Source organism: Stegodyphus dumicola, chromosome 5, assembly GCF_044657685.1.
Source record: "Stegodyphus dumicola isolate Sdum_Otavi_A_Nest chromosome 5, ASM4465768v1".
Classification (NCBI taxonomy): domain Eukaryota; kingdom Metazoa; phylum Arthropoda; class Arachnida; order Araneae; family Eresidae; genus Stegodyphus; species Stegodyphus dumicola.
Window position 1 is genome coordinate 223,815,158 of NC_140772.1, and position 18,884 is coordinate 223,834,041.

The 18,884-nt window shown below is 30.9% G+C and overlaps 2 protein-coding genes across 4 annotated transcripts in view; both read right to left on the bottom strand.

The window, feature by feature from the left end:
- The window catches only part of TBC1D23 (TBC1 domain family member 23), a 78,266-nt gene extending 77,075 nt beyond the window's left edge, over positions 1-1,191 (bottom strand). The window contains exons 1-2 of one of the 2 annotated variants that reach the window (XM_085817719.1): positions 1,129-1,191; positions 736-844 (exon numbers count right to left, since the gene is read on the bottom strand). In XM_085817719.1, the coding sequence (XP_085673845.1) occupies positions 736-844; positions 1,129-1,163 (144 nt within the window). In that variant the 5' untranslated portion in view covers positions 1,164-1,191. Of the gene's footprint in view, positions 1-735; positions 892-1,128 lie in introns of both variants that reach the window. The other variant, XM_085817720.1, reaches the window with a different exon arrangement.
- An 8,797-nt stretch (positions 1,192-9,988) lies between these two features.
- Gga (ADP-ribosylation factor-binding protein Gga) overlaps positions 9,989-18,884 on the bottom strand; it is a 74,635-nt gene continuing 65,739 nt past the window's right edge. For both annotated transcript variants that reach the window (XM_035355248.2, XM_085817723.1), the window contains 2 exons: positions 18,740-18,850; positions 9,989-14,167 (listed from right to left, as the gene is read on the bottom strand). In XM_035355248.2, coding sequence (XP_035211139.1) covers positions 14,072-14,167; positions 18,740-18,850 — 207 coding nt within the window. In that variant the 3' untranslated portion in view covers positions 9,989-14,071. The remainder of the gene's footprint in view (positions 14,168-18,739; positions 18,851-18,884) is intronic.

Consider the following 18,884-nt stretch of genomic DNA (forward strand, 5'->3'; position numbering starts at 1 on the left):
CACGACCAGTTATAAATAAAATTTGGCTATTTACCTTACAGAAAATGTTCTCATTAAAAGTTAGTAATACATGAACTATACTAAACTATTTATTCACGAACTATACCAAAATCATATGCAGCATTCTGAAACAGATTAAATCTCCTTCCCTTCTTTAAAAAAAAAATCAGAACTCCAATATCTCAGAATGGTACTTCCTTGTTAAAGTGGACAGCATATAAGCCACTGTGAACATCAGAAATCTCCATCTTATTGAATGGAAATTTTTGGAAACTGTATTTCTGAACGCATAATCAAAAATTCATATTTAACGTCATTATCATACATAATCTCCGAGGTGATGACTTCCAAAGAACTATTGAACTATTGATAATCATCTTCGGTAAGTTTTACTTTAGTTAAGATATTTCATTCTTGATTAAAATACAAAATGGAACAAAAAAGTTTCTTTATTGCTATGATATACTTCATATTACTTATTTTGTTTACTGCTCATCATAATATAGCCAAATTCCGTGTATACCGTAAACTAGGATTAAACACTTATTTCGAATATATTAAGAATAAGCATTATTTTCCATATTACTAGTTGATGTTATACCAGTTTTCACAAAAAAGGTACTTGCAATTATCAACATTATGTCACTAAAAATTATGTCATTTAAAAACAGCACATTCATTTCCTCGGAATAAAAAGAAATCACATAGTACAGCTATTATGTTTAAATGACATACCTGCCAAATTTCAGCTCTAAGAGTATCAGGCACAGGTCTACCTTGACAAACTTTTTTAATGTTTTCTAAACTGCATTCTGATAACAGCGCCTGCTTCAAATCTGAAACCCTGAACATCATTACTAATTACTGAGCTGAATTCGTTACTGAACATAGCTATATAAATAAATAAGTAATCAGTTATATTTACAAGAATAAAAAACACAGTTTCCGATAAAAATTCAAAGCAAAGGCATTTAAAAAGAAAAATCCACAAAATATATGACTATCACGAAAATATTTTGCAAAATAACATTAAAACTAAAAGCCGCGCTATAAAAACACTATCCAAATATATTATGGGAAATGATTTTAAATAATAAAAACAAATTATTAAAATATAAATTAACTCACCAACTCGTATCGTACTCTTCTTCTGGACTCGCCATGTTGTCAATTTCTGAACACGAAAATACAGTTGTGTTGCCAATAAAGCAAAATTAATTTGACAACAAAGCTCAACTGTCAAAAATATAGATCACGGGTACCAATGAGAAATCGAAACTAGGCTCAAGTCAAGATTGCTGACTTCTGAAATTTTTTTTTAAATTTGGAATAATTGAAATTTTATTTAAAAATTTCAAAAGTTTCAAAAAGTGAAGGACTATAATATTACTGTTATTTACGGAAAATGTTCGGACGAGCGGCGAGCCTTGACCAATCTTCCTCACCCAGACCTTTCATGATTTTGCTCACGTAAATCTTCTACAACTGGAGGAACTCTGATTTTGCTCAGGTCCCTAAAACTTAATGATTCTACACTTTATCCCTCCGATCCATTGTTAAATGTTTCAATAATTAATTAGGAATCAAGGGAACTAAGTCATCCGCATCTTCGGAGAGTGTGATCCAGAGTTCATCAAGCCTTCAATACTAAAGAAAACTATGTAGAGTTCTTAAAAAAAACCTAAGGCTGTTCTTCCCAATAATCTTCTTAAATTCCCTTTCTCCAGTCTACTAATCGCTCCCACCATGGTGCAGCTGGAGGATTGAATTTCCATGTTGTGGTCTTCACAAGAGCTTCGTTACGGATTTTTCCATATGCAGGATGAGCAGCTCCCTAAATATAAAGCTCCATATTTTGACCACCACTCACAGCGAATTTTAAAGCTCCAGGAAAATTCGTCCCTCTATCACAGTATATAACGGAAGACGTATCTCTTCTCGCAATGAATCTTCTCAATGTTTGCAAGAATGCTTCTGATGAGAATGATGCTAATAATTCGAAGTGAGCTGCACAAGTGTACAAGTCCCAACATTTTTCCTCATGTCTCAAATGTAAGGGACCGGCTAGACTGACACGCATAACCTCGAGCGGAGCTGCATTTCTAATTCGATCTTCTGGCAAAGCAAGGGATTCTGGATAAACAAAGTTCACGGTAAATCTTCTAGATCTAACACAGCGTGATGTTAATTGTTGGATGGATTTCCTATCTCAATATATAACACCTTTCCCATAGATTATTCATCAATATTTAGACACTGTCGTGTTTAAAGTCTTAATGTTTCCCTTCTATTAATCTCTGCACGATGTAATGATTTCCAGGCAGAATAGCAGGCACATGAAAATCTGTGCTACATTTGCATCTGCACTCAGAAGGCTTTATTCTTAAAAGTCCTTCTTTATCCACCATAGAATGTAATCTCTGCAAACGAGTTTCAGTTCCTTTCCTTCAAACTCTTTTCTTTGAACCATTTTCATCAAGACTATTTCAGCAGGCTTCAATTCTTATACCTTGAAAGTTCCCTTGAAGTACGATGGGAATCCCGAAGGTTGGAGATGCATGTACTTACCCATGTTGTAATTCTACATAACTTCAAGTGAGAAGAATAGTGTTCATAAAATTTTCCCGTTTTTGTGTTCAGGGCGGGTTTCAGAGTTCACGATTTACCTATCCACTGATGGGGTTTCCCAAAAGCTCAAGAACTTCTCCACCAGACAGATTTGATTACAGCATCAGCATTACAATCACGTGACGGTATGTCAGCAAGATTCTTACATCCTCTTGCAAATTTACACCCAACAGTGCTGCTTAAAAATCTTATTTAATTAACCGGTTCTTGAATTCCGGCAAAAGGGTTGGCTGCAAGGACATTTTCATGGTTTTCCCCATGTGTAACGTGTATACGAGTCAGTTTCCCTTAGAAAGTCTCCCAGGAAAGCAGACAGTCCCCAAATGCTTTGCAATAATTGGATAAACCAAGCCTTTAATAAGCTTTTATAAACACCAGTGTCGTTGTTTTTAATTCAGACCAAAGCATTCACAGAATCTGCTTAGCAGAAAATTTGAACTGTGTCATAAGGAAAATCTTTTTTTAAATACTTAATCATCCGTCTAACTTCCAAACAGCATGCTCAAGTCTGAAAAATCGAGACAGATTGCAAAGGTGCAACACGAACACGAGCTTGCATCAGAGAACATTTCGCGCTAAAACTTTTTTCTCAAGTAATGTACAAGTTGCATAAGCTTGTTATAAAGCATTACAAAACACATGAAATGAAAAATTAGCATCCAGATCAGAGTTACTCGATATTTCCGAAGTTAAGTGATAATCATTTCTATGTAAATTAATATAAAATAATTTGATTAATGTTAAGTATTTTTTACAAAATAGAGATTTTATTCACAGAACTGTATAGAATTCTTGTTCCAGAAAGTACTGACAAGCTTAAGTATTGGCATATAGTCTACTTAAAATATTATTTGCATTAATTAAGCGTTTCAACGTCAGGGGTCAATTGAAATATTTCAAGCCCTCCTCTTGTTTGCCAAGAGTAGAAAACATTTAATTCTAAAATTTTTCGTCAGTTTAACGCCCCCTAGATGCTGCATTCGAAGACAGATGTTCCCTCTTGCTCTCCCCTAGCTGCGTCTCTGCAAATCTCAGCTTATGATTATAATGTAATAAAACTTCATGAAAATATTAAGAGCACATTTTTAGATACTGAAAACTTATAAACTTCTTGTGTGAAATATTTTTCAGTATACAAAATGTAACAAAATTAAAGATGTGAGTAAATTCGAAAAGAATGTAACTGAATGGCATTTAAGGGGGGGGGGGAAATCGGACTTATTCTAACTTATTTATTAACAAACTGCTTAATGCAAATTGAAAATGATGTCAAAAATTGCATATTCTGAAATTAATTAATTAAATAGTTTAGTCTTTTTTTTTTTTTAATAATGCGTATAAAATTTCTCAAAACAGGGATTAGAAGAATGTACAGAAAATTAGATTTCCTAACTTTAATATACATTTGCATCATTTTAAACATTTCTGTAAATGGAAGAATATGTCTAGTCTACAACAATGGTCGTGGAAATCATAGACAGGTACAGACTTTTATGGACATTGTGTATATTAGAAGTTCCCATCCCTTAATTGAGTGGAATTCCAAAACATACAAATAAATGGCAAAATTTTAGGTAAATTCCACTATCATAAATTTAAGTTATTTATAGCATGTCAGGGGGAAAAAAAAGAAAATTTTTAAACCTAATTTTTGTAATGCATACTAAAATTGTTTAATAAGTAATAAAATTATATACAAGCATGCTGAAAAATAGATTTTCTAATGTAGATTTTAATGCCTTAAGAAAAATGCTGTTAATTGTTTTGAAAAAGGGATAGAAAAATTTTTGATTAGGAGAAGGGCTTACTATATAACGGGTGCCTTTTTCTCAACCTCAGATCAAGCCACTAAACAACCAGACAAGTGGTACGAGGTAGGGATGCACAGCAGATAACTGAGAACACATCTAACCATAACCTCTAACACTATCGATACTAGCTCACCAGTTTGAACTGAAATGTGTGGGCACATTAACATGGCTGGTTCAACTGATGCTAAGTACAAGTGGTATAATGTTATTTGCTTTCTTCAAGCAGAAGGGTGCAACAGAAATTCATTAAAAAATAAGCCAATGTAGGGTGAAAACTTTCAGTATGGTGTTGAACATGAAGGGGTAGAAAATCTGAAGATGCAAGTCTATTGCAACAGAAAACTATGTTCAATGAATTGACAAAGCAGTTTGACAGAAACAGAGATTTACAATTATTGAGTTGTACATGGAATTTCCTAAATTATCAAGATCGTTACAAAATACCTACGCTACAGAAAAGTATGTGCTCGATGGGTAAAAGATACTGTCTGATGATCACAAAGCTTACCGAATGGATCAATGCTGATGCTCTTTTCCCATTACAATGCTCAAGGTTTCCTTAAATCGGTTGTTCATGAGATGAGAACTGGATTTCCATTCCAGAAATAAAACAGTGAATGCACTCAAACTCACCACAAGAACAAAGCAGTTCAAAAAAAGCTCCAACAACAGAAAATATATAACTGGTTTATGGCAAGGTTTCTTAAAACTGTCGGTTGCGCCATGGAGGTAGGAAGGGGAGGAGAGGCCATTCCGCGCTAGAAGTGAAGCCCTGCTTTGAAGCTTGGGTCACCAGACGGGGTGTTCTTTGTTTACATTCAGAAGCTCGCTTGACAAGATTCTGATAGTATTTCGACACACGACAGTTCCATAGAAATCGAAAAAGGGACACTCTCGCATGAAAGAAACATTCATAGTGTAATGGATAATAGCAATTTGTATAGTTTACTGACATTTACGCAAAAATCACCTCTTGGTTATTTTTCGATAACTAACAACAGCGATTTTGATTATGAATTTGTTTTATAAAATTCTAAGCTGTTGCACTACAAAAATATAGATTTTAAGAAAATTGCTAAAAGAGATCTGCCAAAATTTATTTTCTAGAAGATTTGAAAAGTTTGAAACTTGATGGCTAAATGTAAATATAAAATTATGTATGTTAAAATATTTGTAATTAGGCACATAGGTCAGATTAAGTTTTTATTAAATAGAGTAACGCATGCAAGGGCTATCTGCCTAAAGAGAGAGATGCCATTGTGGAGGAATTTTGAAGAAAAACTGACCTTTGAGTGGGTATTAAAAATAATACTTATAATTTTCATTCAAATTATATTCATATATATTTTTTATGTAAAACTTTCGGGTGTATGCTAAATTAGTGTAAATTACTTTACACGAAAAATATAGTGAATGCACAGAAATTAAAGATTTGCACATGCCGGATATGATAAATAGGAAATATGTATGGGTATTTATGCATGTGCTTGCAAAAAGCATGTATTTGCCTTTAACAAAATACTTAAATATTCATTAAATTATTTATAAATGTATTTGAAATGAAGAATTTATTCACTTATAAACAACTGTGAAGAAATCTAATGATTAAATGTATCTAATTTATAATGATTATAAATGTTATTTAAATATATAATAACCTTAAGATTGAATTGTAAACATAAATTAAAATCCTGTTAACAAATACGTTATAAAACTATTTAAGCAAGAATTGTTCGTATTGGAAAGCAATCTGTTAAAAGGTATTGTAAAGCAAATGCTATGAGATGCGCACTTAAGAACGTAATAAAGAGTTTTGGAATATGTATTGTTGAAATGAAGGGTAAAAAAAAAAAAAAAATCTGATAAGTATAATTAAAAGAATTATTCCCTTTACATTTTATAATAACTCTGTTACAAGTTTTAAATAATACTTAAAAAAAAACTTATTTTATTCCCTTTCAGAAATGTTCAGAGAAAGTCAAATACTATTTAATACCTATTTAATTATTAGGAATTAGCGAAATACTTATTTAAAGTATTTTGCTAATTCCTAATAATTCTCTAATTTAAAATGAACCGAATAGAGCATTAATTATAAATTGACTTACATTTTTCGATTTAAAAGAAGCCAAAAAATCATGTCATATTTAAGAAAGTATTTTAGGAAGAAGCTCTATAAATAGAAAAGAAATAATGCATAATTTTAATATTAATAATACAATAAACTTTGATCTTAATTTTTGTACCTTAACCGAATATAATCGAATTACCTTAATTTTTTTTCTAATGTAATTAACAAAAACTTGTGAAAATATTTCATTCAAATTAAACCATTCTGAGAAAACTGTCCTGTGAAAAGTATAGCATTTAATTCCATTCAGAATGAAATGTTGTTTAAAAATATGTTGTTTTCACATACTTAGGGCTCTGAAGTGTTGTAGAAAAAGAAAATATATACATTTATATGTATATTTGCGACATAATTACAAAATATTTACACCCGAACGCGTCAAATCCCATAGAACTCAATGGTAAATGACCCAATGTTTTGGTCACCACGTAGGGATCGCCGGTGCTTCAGAGCAGGGTACAGAGAAACTTGTTTAGGGCGACTCCATCTTACTTCCTACCTCCATGGGTTGCGCAGGAGGTCGCCAAAAGTGTTAGCAGTTTTGATATTTCTTTAACTTATTATAATAATTTTACAATTACAAAATATTTTTACACAATGTATCTGAAAATAGATAAAAATACGACAATACGGACAAAGGAAAAAACAAAAACGTTTCAACACATTCTTTTTATAATATAAATGTTCCTTTTCCTTGCTTTGCACGTGGTGCTGTCATTTCGTCTGTTAAACTTTTCACATTGTTCTATGTCTTAAAATTAGAAATTAAAGTTAACGACCTAAAACTGCAATAGTATATTACAGTACGAGTGAAAAAATTGACAGTTTCACTCACGCGTGTATCGGATTTGTGCAATACTTATGGGGTCCCACAATCAATGCAGATATTTATTGTCAGACATCATGATGACTACGAAGTGTCATTTAAAACAAAAGGAAGGCCAACACTCCCTTCTGGAGTGTTCATTACCCATGATTATGCCTGCTTTCACTGTTCTGCTGTAACCCAATAGCTTCTACAGCAGTGTAAATGTGACATGTTTGTTGACTTGGTGTACAGTCCTGAGTGAATTTCATTTTTTTTAACCCAAATTAAAGAAATGGTTAGGAGGCCACACAAATGATGAGTTTCAAAACAATATTCAAGCCCATCTCACATCACTGGCAGCAATACTCTTTGAAGTGGGAATTACAAAACTTACCCACCAGTATGACAAATACCTAAATCTTAATGGCAATTTTGTTGAAAAGTAATCATGTCTGCACATAACTTTTGATAAAAAATTCATATTTTCCCCTTTACTCATCTCTTTTTATTGTCTACTTGAGGTTTTTGAGAGAAAGACTTCCAAATAAACTACGTAAGACAAAAATTTAAAAGATATTTTAATCAATGCAAATATAATCAAATAATTTTTTTAATGAAATAACACAAAAATCGGACAAACTTACTTTACTGATATTAAATCATAAAATATTTATGAAAAACAATAAAATGTAAACATAGGAAACAGAAATAAAATTTAATAAAATCACAATATTATTTTTTTTACACATTACAAACACAATACAACAGTACACTTAAAATGTGAAAAATACAATTTTAATACCATTTCTGATGTAATTTATATAGTAAATGCAAAACATTACTAGATATGATTCTTTTTTTGAATGAGTATCATTTTAAAAATCTCTAAAATTGTAATAATCAGCAATTATCCTAAGCTTTATTAAGATAGCTTTTGTAACAAAATATCAAATTTATACAAATAATCACACAAATAAAACTGGAATGTAATTCAATATGCTACATAAAATATTTAACAGAGATATAAGGGAAAGGAGAAACGTTAGCAGAACTATCTATACAGTAAAACTTCAATTATCTAGACTAACTGGAACGGAACATCTGGTTAATCAAAAAATCAAAATTATTGAACTGCTCTGTTACCCCCCTCCACATGCAAATTTATTTGAATGCGAATGAGGACATTTTATTTTTTCCTTTATCCTATTTATGTATAAAAAATGTGCAGTTAAAAGAATAAAATATTATTTCCTTTAAATAAGTAGACTTATGGATTGATAAAACTATTTTTATTTGTCAAAGCACATTATACTCAAGAATAAATAATACTTTCCCTGAGAACAAAAAAGTATACACGAAAAAAATATATCAAAACTCCACTGTACATTTAAAGTTAATAGCAAGTCACTCATTGCTGTTATACTATACATATTCCTAGCCTCACACCAGTATCACCCTGTTTTCAGAAAAGGTGTTGCAATAAAAATTCACATCATCAAAAAAGTTATAAACCTACAAGCAGTAGGCAATTGCTTTTCTGTTAATGTTTATTATCTGAGGAGTTCTAAAGAATTGTGCTTTGAAATTTTGCAGCCATGTCATGATAGGAACAAAATTATAATTAAGGAAACAAACGAAAATGGTGGGACACAAAGATATCGTTTAAATAGATATATCAATGTATTATAAAAAAGTGTATCACATGACGCATGCCACGTCATTTAACTTGCTTGAATTAGTAAACATCTTCAACATACTCACTACGTTTCTTGATGTATCTGTTCAATCATGCTATTATTGACACTCGTACCCATAATAACTATCTATTATAAACAATCATCATCTTGGTAATTCATTGATGAACATTTTCTTGGTTTCACAGCATAAAACAACCCTTCATTATCCCTCACTATTAAAAGTCACTTGGCATGATGGGCCATACCAAGTGGCAGCAATTATAAATATATATCATCTCCAATAATAATTTGCAAAGTATATAAAACACCATTCAAACTCTTCAATCTCCCTTAACTGTTACCTAAGTGAAATTGTAGCATCTTTACAGCCCACCTTATATAAAATAGTGCTCCTATGAATAAAATGTTTCCAGAATATAATGTGCTGCAAAACAAAAGACTTGAGAACCAATTCACATAGTACTGACATGTGATGACATCTAATTAAATGAGATAATTATGCATGAAATACTTTTTGACATACAATAAATTATTCTTCTGTTTTAAGCAATAAACATGCAGTCCCATTTATTTAAATTCATTGAAACTTCTTAAAGTATTTGCTAAGCTGTTTTTACATATCTTTTTATATTACTTAAATCCACAAAAGGAATTAAAAACATATAAATAAATTGACAAGCTATTCAGATAATTGAGAGTTTTACTGCACTATTATGAATATGTTAATATTAAGCTCAGCGTTATAGGAAGGGGGGGAAATCATTTCAATTTATTAGAAATTTATCTGGCTAAGCTGAATTATCTTATATTTTATTTATGAAAATGATAATTTATAGTAAAAGAAAATTATACATTCTTACAAACATCGGAAGTCTTTGTTGTTGGCTCACATTTTCAAAGAACAAAAATTGCAGAAAATATTACCTTTTCATTAATCAATGACACATGGTAAGGTGAAGAGGAGTACCATTATTATTTAAATGCTAAAATAAAAGATATAAATGATAACACCCAGTTGTTGTAAATGAAATTAAGTAACCATTCATTTATATTTTTCAATTTTGCTGCATTTGCAAGATAAAAAGCAAGTTCATTATAGCTAAAAAACCTAATATTACCCATAAATAAACTCAGTTTTATATCTGCATAAAGTTTACTTCAGTCATTCAGCATATACATGATCAATTTGTTTCAGATGCAAATAATAAAGGTCATTTGACAAATAACTATACACCTACAGTTTCAAGCAGTTCTTTCAACAGTTTCTAAACGACAACACTGATATTCTAAAATACATTTTCCACACCAAAGAAATATGATTCTATCATCGTCAGGATCATCAGGATACGTGCAAATATAGATTTCAAGCTTAGATGTTTTTCTGTTAATAACTACTCGTTAAGCCTGAGATTTCTTTATGCGATCAGAAGACTGAAGTATGGATTGCAGTATCCATGGGAAGAATAATTGGCCCAATATTCTTTACAGAAACAATAAATTTAGACTGCTGTTGTGAAATCCTTCACCAGTTCAAGTACAACTAAGAATGAAATTATTATGCTTGGATTAAACATGATGCTGCGACAGCCATGCAGCCTATGAAGTTACTGCAAGAGGTTTGTGGAGACTGAATTATTTCTAACAAGATTTTTACTACTGAGACATGCAAAAAGTAATGTTTGTCAAGGAACTTCTTCAGGCTCCGAGAATTTCAACTGCTATTATTTCATAAACAGCATTCCATATAAACAACACGTGGCAGTCTTCAAGAATAAGAAGAAATAAAAATAGAAATGTTTAGACATTCAAGAGATCATTTCTAACAACTACTGTATGGGCAAGTTGACATTAGATACTATGGTACTACGACTGACCGGTATATACAAGGCTGTTCAGTAAGTTTACGGAGCGCCATCTATTCGTCAATATTAGACCTAAAACTTCGACGCCATTTTCATATTTGTTCTTTCTTAGGAACACGTCAAAAGTTTCATTTCGCTCTGTTAATTTATTCATTACTTAACCACCCTTTATATCTAACGGGTTGTGGCTTTTTTCAGGTATGGATAAAATTGAGCAACGTGCAGTTATCAAATTCTTTGTACAGAAAGGTTTAAAGGCAATGGAAATTTATACCGAAATGGTGAATGTGTTGGGTGAATCCGCTCCTTCAAAAACAATGGTTTGCAAGTGGGCTAGTTTATTCAAAAGTGGTCGTACCAGCCTTGAAGACGATCCGCGAGAGGGACGTCCAAAAACTGCATCAACACCGGAAATCATCGGAAAAATACAAGATATGGTATTGGAAGACTTTCGATTGACAGAAAGAGATTTAACAGAGGCTTTAGGCATTTCATTAGGCACAGTGAGCAGTATTTTGAGTGTTAATTTGGATTTCAAAAAACTCTGTGCAAAATGGGTGCCACATTCTCTAACGATGGAGCAAAAACATATTCGGATGCGACTTTGCCAGCAACATTTGGAGCATTTTAAGAAGAATAAAAGCGACTTTATCCGTTGATTTATCCCAATGGATGACACTTGGGTCTACCGTCATGATCCTGAATCAAAACAGGAGGCTAAGGAGTGGTGTGAACCCGACTCTTCGGCGCCGAAGTGAGTTCGTGTGCAAAAATCAGCCTAAGAAGGTGTTAGCATCAGTTTTATGGGATGCGAAAGGAATTTTGTTTATAGATTACCTTCAAACTCGCAAAAAAATTAATTCAGATTATTATTGTAACCTTTTGAATCAATTAGACGAAAAAATTCGTGAAAGAAGACCCGGATTACAGAAGAAGAAAATCATTTTCCACCAAGATAACGCACCTGCACACACAGCTCAAAAAAGCATTGCTAAAATAACTGAATTGAAGTACGAATTGTTGCAACATCCAGCCTATTTGCCAGATTTAGCTCCCTCCGACTTCTGGCTCTTCCCACACCTCAAACAATATCTCTGTAGAAAACGATTTTCTTCAATGAAGAGGTAATAGCTGCCGTGGAGGGACATTTTGCAGAGCTGCCAAAAAACCAATACAGTCAAGGGATCCATAAATTAGAAGACTGTTGGAATAAGTGTATTGAAGTTGAGGGAAACTACGTTGACAAATAAAGTCATTTTTCAAATAAAAATTGGTTTCTTCATTTCCGTTCCGCCAACTTATTGAACAACCTGGTAGTTACTTTTCGAACACTTGGTTCAATATGTAGACAATAAACAAGTGGTTAAGCTTTTGGTTATCTTTATTACAAATAATTAAAAATATGACTTCAGCTTGTTTTTTCTTATTATTAGTCTTACAATAAATAGTCAGAGGATATTCCTTTCCTTTATAGCTTTTCAGAATACTTCATATCAAATAGTCCCTGTTAATTATAATGGTTAATATCTGTTAAAAACTGTTGGCTTTTAAAAGCAAACAGGTTAAGCCAACAAAGCCAACAAAGAAAAGCCTATAATTATTACAGTGAAACCAGTATTTAAGAGATTCTTTTGGTCTGTGTCATATAAATAAATTACACACTCTGCACTTTTAAATTCTGGATCAGCACTAATGAAATTTTGCGGACAAGTACTTAATTTTGTAGTATCTAATTAATTTCTAGTAGAAAAGTTTACAAGGAGTAACCTTTCCTTGTGTATGTTCTCGTGGTATAACTAGCAGCACGTTTAACTAGCAAATAGAAGATCTATGGTTTGAATCTCTGTAACAAAATGCTGATTTTTATGTCTTTTGCTCCAAATACTTTATAGCTCTATAAATTCAAGTTCTTTCAACAGCAATAATGCTATACATATTCAAGCCACTGCAACATAAATCAGCTTTTATAAAGATACAGGAGGTAATGTTACTCCTCTTCACTTCTCCAGATTCTATTAATCTTACAAAAGCGGAAAGATATACCTTTATTATTTCCCAGACTAATATATACACATAAAAATATATTCGTGTGTAATAAAACAATCCAATTTTCTTATAAATTAGGGATTTCAATAACAAATATGCTTGTTTTCTTAAGAAGTTTTTATAATTACATTAGCAGTTTTATGACTAAGAATTCAAAGAAGCTATACCTTTTTTATAGCAATAAACTAGGGTTTCTATAGACTAAATAAATCTATTCATCACAGCAAATAATTTAGATTTCATTACTTATTTTTAAAAATAACTATTTCGATTATTTAACATAAATTATTAACTTTTGAAAAATGCTACTAAAGTTTTGAAACTATAATAATTTGGAGGTATTTATGGAACCAAGTAAAATCTCATAATAAATTAACTTCAGTAAAAAAAAAAGTTTTAGAGAAGAAATTGGAATTCATATTATTCATTTCTACAAGGGTAATCATTGAAAAAAAAAAACTGAACAAATAACATTTTTCAATAAAATGTAAATAGAATGATCCAAGAAATTATATGGGACGTGCATCATATTACTGAACACAAACAAGTTTCCTTAATAAGCAGTTCACAAAGGAAAAGTAAATTAAAAAAATGTTAATCTAGAAATGTAAATAAATTTCTAGTTTATTTTTATCATCATACATAAAAATAAAAGCCAATGTAATGATGAATAGAAACATCTGGAAAATTAAAAAATACATATTAATTACATATTGTACCAGCCATATTAGCAATATTTTTGGTAAAGCAACACATTTTTTTAATATCATCCATTTACTCATTTTTTACTGAAATAAATGTACAAATGTAAAAAATTATAAGACAAAAAAAAAAAAAAAAAAAAAAAAAAAAAACTCATCTATGTAAAAATAAGAACTATGACTCTTGATGCGAAATGCATTTTACTGAAAATATTTCCAAATATATTCTTATTTATCATGGCTATATTTATGCACAATATGTATATGTAACAGTCATAAATGTAAATAATTTATGTTATGCACATTTTCTGCATGATTGCACAACAACAAGGTGGCCTTATTTCAGAAATATATGGATCTGTAGCTGACATTTTTTTCATCAACAGGTCACCGTGGCGCAAGCAGACTGTCCACTTCACCTAAATCCGTAAAATCTACTCCATTTATAGTATAATTAACTTTATATTTGAAACGCACATTTTCCTGTAAGAATCCGAGAAAGGTCATACATTAGTGACAACAGAAGAACAAAATTTTCATTCTACAAATGTTTAAAATACAAGATAAAAAAAAATTTCAATAAACGACTGTTAATTACTGTTAATTACTAAGCAAATATACACAGTAAAATTCAAATTTAATACATATGTTATGTTTATTTTAAATTATCTTAAATATGAAAATTTAATCACTTCAGTTTGGAAAGGTTACCCTCAAATATAATTATATTTTTACAAATATTATTTATAGAGCTGATCCTCCTAAAAAGGTGAATAAGATGTGTGTTATTCCATACAAATTTTAGTGACTTCTAAGAAAAATACAAAAAAAATTCACCTTCAAATTTATTCTGATTTTAACCAAATGCTGAATGCATTTCAAAATGATTTGAAAGGCAAATTTTCTCTTCCATGGACAATATTTCACTTTAAGTAGAATATTCTAACTAAGAGAAGAAAAATTCTCTCTCAAATTGCCTAAAGCATTTATTAAAAACCAACAATATACAGACATATTTTACATAAATTTCAGAGAGTATAATAAGGTTCATATTCTTGTCATTAGCTTACTAATTTCTTTACTACAGTAGATGGCCCTTAATATTATCATGTTTGTCCATGGTGATTTTGATAACATTAACCTAATTATAGCATTAAATGATGAAGTCTTCAAAATAGCAATCGCATTTAATTTAATATGAAAATATTACAAACACATACAGTAAACACTCATGAACACAAATCTCAAGGACAGAAAAATCAAGAATTCATGTTAAAAAAATATGTTAACTGTGTACCCAAATTTTATTTTTGGAATAGTTTTTTTACACATTAACTATTTACAATATATAGTTTCGTAAGTAGTACAATATATTATATATTTCATCATAGAAAACACTAGAATAATACATTAATTAATGCAGTGTGACTTGAAAAAAATGCACTTGCAGATAATTTTTTGATGAAAAATTCTTGCATATTGTGCACTGTTGCAGACAGGAGTGAAAATGCCTGGTTACTTCAAGGGCATCTCTACAGACAACTGCCATAAAACTAGAGGTCAGTTCGGACATTGTAGCAAAACATTCTACAATATCTGACGCATGTAACATTTCCTGGTGGGTGGGCAGAATGATATTGTCCTCTTCACTTCCTTCTTATGACATTTCTTGCATACCAAATACAACTCTTCATACATCAAATTCCACTGGAGCACATACGGCAACATCGTCACTGTACTAACAAACTCTTCAGAGGGTTCACAATATTTTGGAGACCACTGTATTTGTCAGGAAAAATGGTATCATTGTACCCATTTAACTTTTATGTCTCTGAGCTCTGCTAAAACTATACTGTATGTGTTAGGATGACACAAATTTTCCAGGGATAGCACTTACTCCATCAAACACACTTCAAGATGGTATTTCTGTCTCCTTTGCAGAAGAGAAAATTGCAGCTATCATAAGTCGCTTGCAGTAAGACCACTTCATAAATGCAATAATGCCTTGATCCAAAGGCTCAAAATGTTTTGTTGCATTGGGGAAGGGGAACGAATCATTACACTAGTTAAGTTCAGATCATGTATGTTATGGTACACCAGTACAGTGTCATAAGAACATGTCTATTAAAATGAAAAATCCACTTATGATATGATGAGCTGTCAATCTTAACTTTCTTATGATAAGAATGGATGCAAGGTAAAGGCACTATTTATATTTTTAATACAATGTAGTTGCTTGGACTTACCAAGCACCTGAGGATAGTATTTATCACTGGTATCTGCATTACACACAAGGACAAAAGTTAAATGTTGTCTATTACATGCTCCACCACTGCCCTTGTCACCTTTTATTCCGAAAGTACAATTTGCGAAAAGATTGTCAAAATTCCAGTTTCATTAATATTGCGGAATCTCTTACTTAGTCAAATTTATGCAACCAGTTGTTGGCTCCTTCTTTGTTAACTTTAGTTTTTTCACTACATATCACTAATGATGCAATGTCATTTGCCTTTGACTGAACTATATGTCCAGTTAAAGGTATATTGGAAGTGCATATATGATCAAACCATTCTAGAAGTAACTTTCGACATCTTTGTACTTAGCACTGCGAAGTTACTTAGATTTGTTGTCCAAACCCAATGCAGCAGCATTAAGAATTTTTCCTCAATCTTAAAGTATTGTGGATAAAGCTAGATTTAGCAATTTCATATATTTTGGCAACTGTACTTTTCTTCAATACCCTACCAATAATCTACTTAGACTATAATTTTAAGTTTTGTTTGCAGACCTATGCAATTCTTCCTCTTGGCTATGAATGTAATATAACTGCTTGCAATGTAACATTAGTTGTTGCATCCAAAAAGCTCAGAGTGCTGTCTACAGATCTGTTAAACAGTGCTGCTGAACTCCCGGAAAATAAAGACAAGTTGAAGGTCTGCTGAAAATTCATATGGAACTAAACTATGGTCAATATATTTATGCAAATATTTTATTGTAAATGCAATTCATTTAAATTTTAAATGGAATTATTCCTTTAGTATGCTGTGACCTACTGAATTTTAAAAGGAAGAGAGGATACTGACTTATACTGGTGACCACTGGAAGAAGAAAACTGGGAATTAATTTTACCTGATTAAGTCAGAATTATTCGAGATTTAACATTAGTATCATTCGCTAACTTTTTAAGAATTAAAAAACACATCTGAACACATAATTGCATTTGATGATTGAAGCTCATTGTCAACAGAACTGCCGCTCATTGTTGAGGAAATGATTGCAGATATGAAAGTATGAACAGTTCATAACGTTTCTGAAATTATTTGACAAAAACTGTATCCCTAATTTCAATATCTGAAACACAAACATCATTGAAAGAGAATGTGGAAATGCAAAATTTTAAATAAAACATTTTAGTTTATTCCTCGTTTATAACAGATGCTTTCAGAGAATTTTTTTCCCAAGAGAAAAGAAAACAATCTGCAGAATTTTTTTGCTTCTGAAGAAAAAAGACTTGTGTTTAATTGCTGTTGAAATCCATACTTATTAAAATTCTACAACAAATTGAGGCTGATTGACTGAAATTGAAAAAAAGCTGTTAGGCGACTTAATTCCTCAACTGGCAACATTTCTCTGTCACTTAGCAATTTTTATAATCTATTTCTTTACCTTATTTGGTGATTATTTAACTACATTGGGAAAGCATAATGAAGACACACAAAATAAGAGGGAAATTTTTTTAAAATCTTTTGTCACATTGGTTTTAAAAAATATATTCTATAATAGTTTGATCTTGATTATAAAAAGGAATATATTTTCCATGCTTCCATATACAAATGGGTGGGACTTTGGCAAATCCATAACAATATCCAAATGATTATAGTAACCATGATCACATTAAGCGACATCTATAGCATTGTAAATTACTTCAGATATTTAAGATTTAAATAAAAAAAAATTATTAACAAAATGACAATAAAAAATGATGCAAATATTTTTTTTCACAGAAATTTGGGAAATCTTTGTTATGTCGCATTTGATATATATAATTAACTCCAGTAAAACTAGACACTGTGATTAAGAGATTTGGATACAAAATTGGTATTAAATCGGAGACATTTTATAGATCTTAAAATTTGAAGGAAAAATTGAAATTTTTTTAATAATGCCATCTGCCATTATCTAATACTATAAACTGTACATGTGGGAATAAAGCACTGAAAGAATTACAGAATTTGACAGTTTATAGATCATGGCTTTCTGAATTTTGTTTACACATTTCCCGTTTCAGTTTTTACATACATAGATTACAGTTAATAAAGAAATGTATGCTACAAAACTAGCAGTTTTTTAAGACAATATGGAAAATAATGCCAGAACAAGGGAAAACAAAACCAAGATGAATAATAATAAGAATTTTTTTTTTTTCTTTTTTTAAGGAACTTTTATAAAAATGTATCCAAATGTTTAATGTAACGTAATGATCCAGTAATATAATTATTTCTAAGATAACTTTTATACTCTGACACAAAGACATAAATAAATAAAATGTACTGTTCTCAGAAAGTCTCGACAACATGATTTACTCTCAAATCTATCTCAAAGCTAAAAGTGCCATAACATTATATGCATATGATTAATAGCATTACGAGCATTTAAGAAAACAGTTAGAATAGAAATTTTGAATATACTAAAAGAAAACTTATGTTTTCTTTAGTATTCCTTTCATTCACAGCGTTCTATTAAAAAAAAAAAAAATTAATATATATGTCAGAAAATCCTCCACAGGTGTTATTTTTAAGAATCTATCACTATTTGCTGACACTGTAACAAGGTTGCTTACAGCACATTACACAAACAAACTAGACATGATAAGGCTTTGAATCTAACATCTAAAAAAGTGCAGAACAAATTTATTATGACACCACACTGTTTGAACTCCACATTCATCAAAAATGTTAATTCATATTTCAAATGATAGTTACAGAAAGGACATGAAAATGTAAAGAAAATTAAGTACTGCTTGTAAATGTTTGTCAAATGCATAAGAACACTTACTTTTAAAGGATTAGCTAAGAGCATAACTTGTGTTATAGCAGCTGGCGGCAAAATTGGATTATGTGGTGGCAGATCAGTAGCTGAAGGTGGCTGAAGCTTGATTTTCATAGACTAAATAAAATTATATTTATATTCACATTAATTT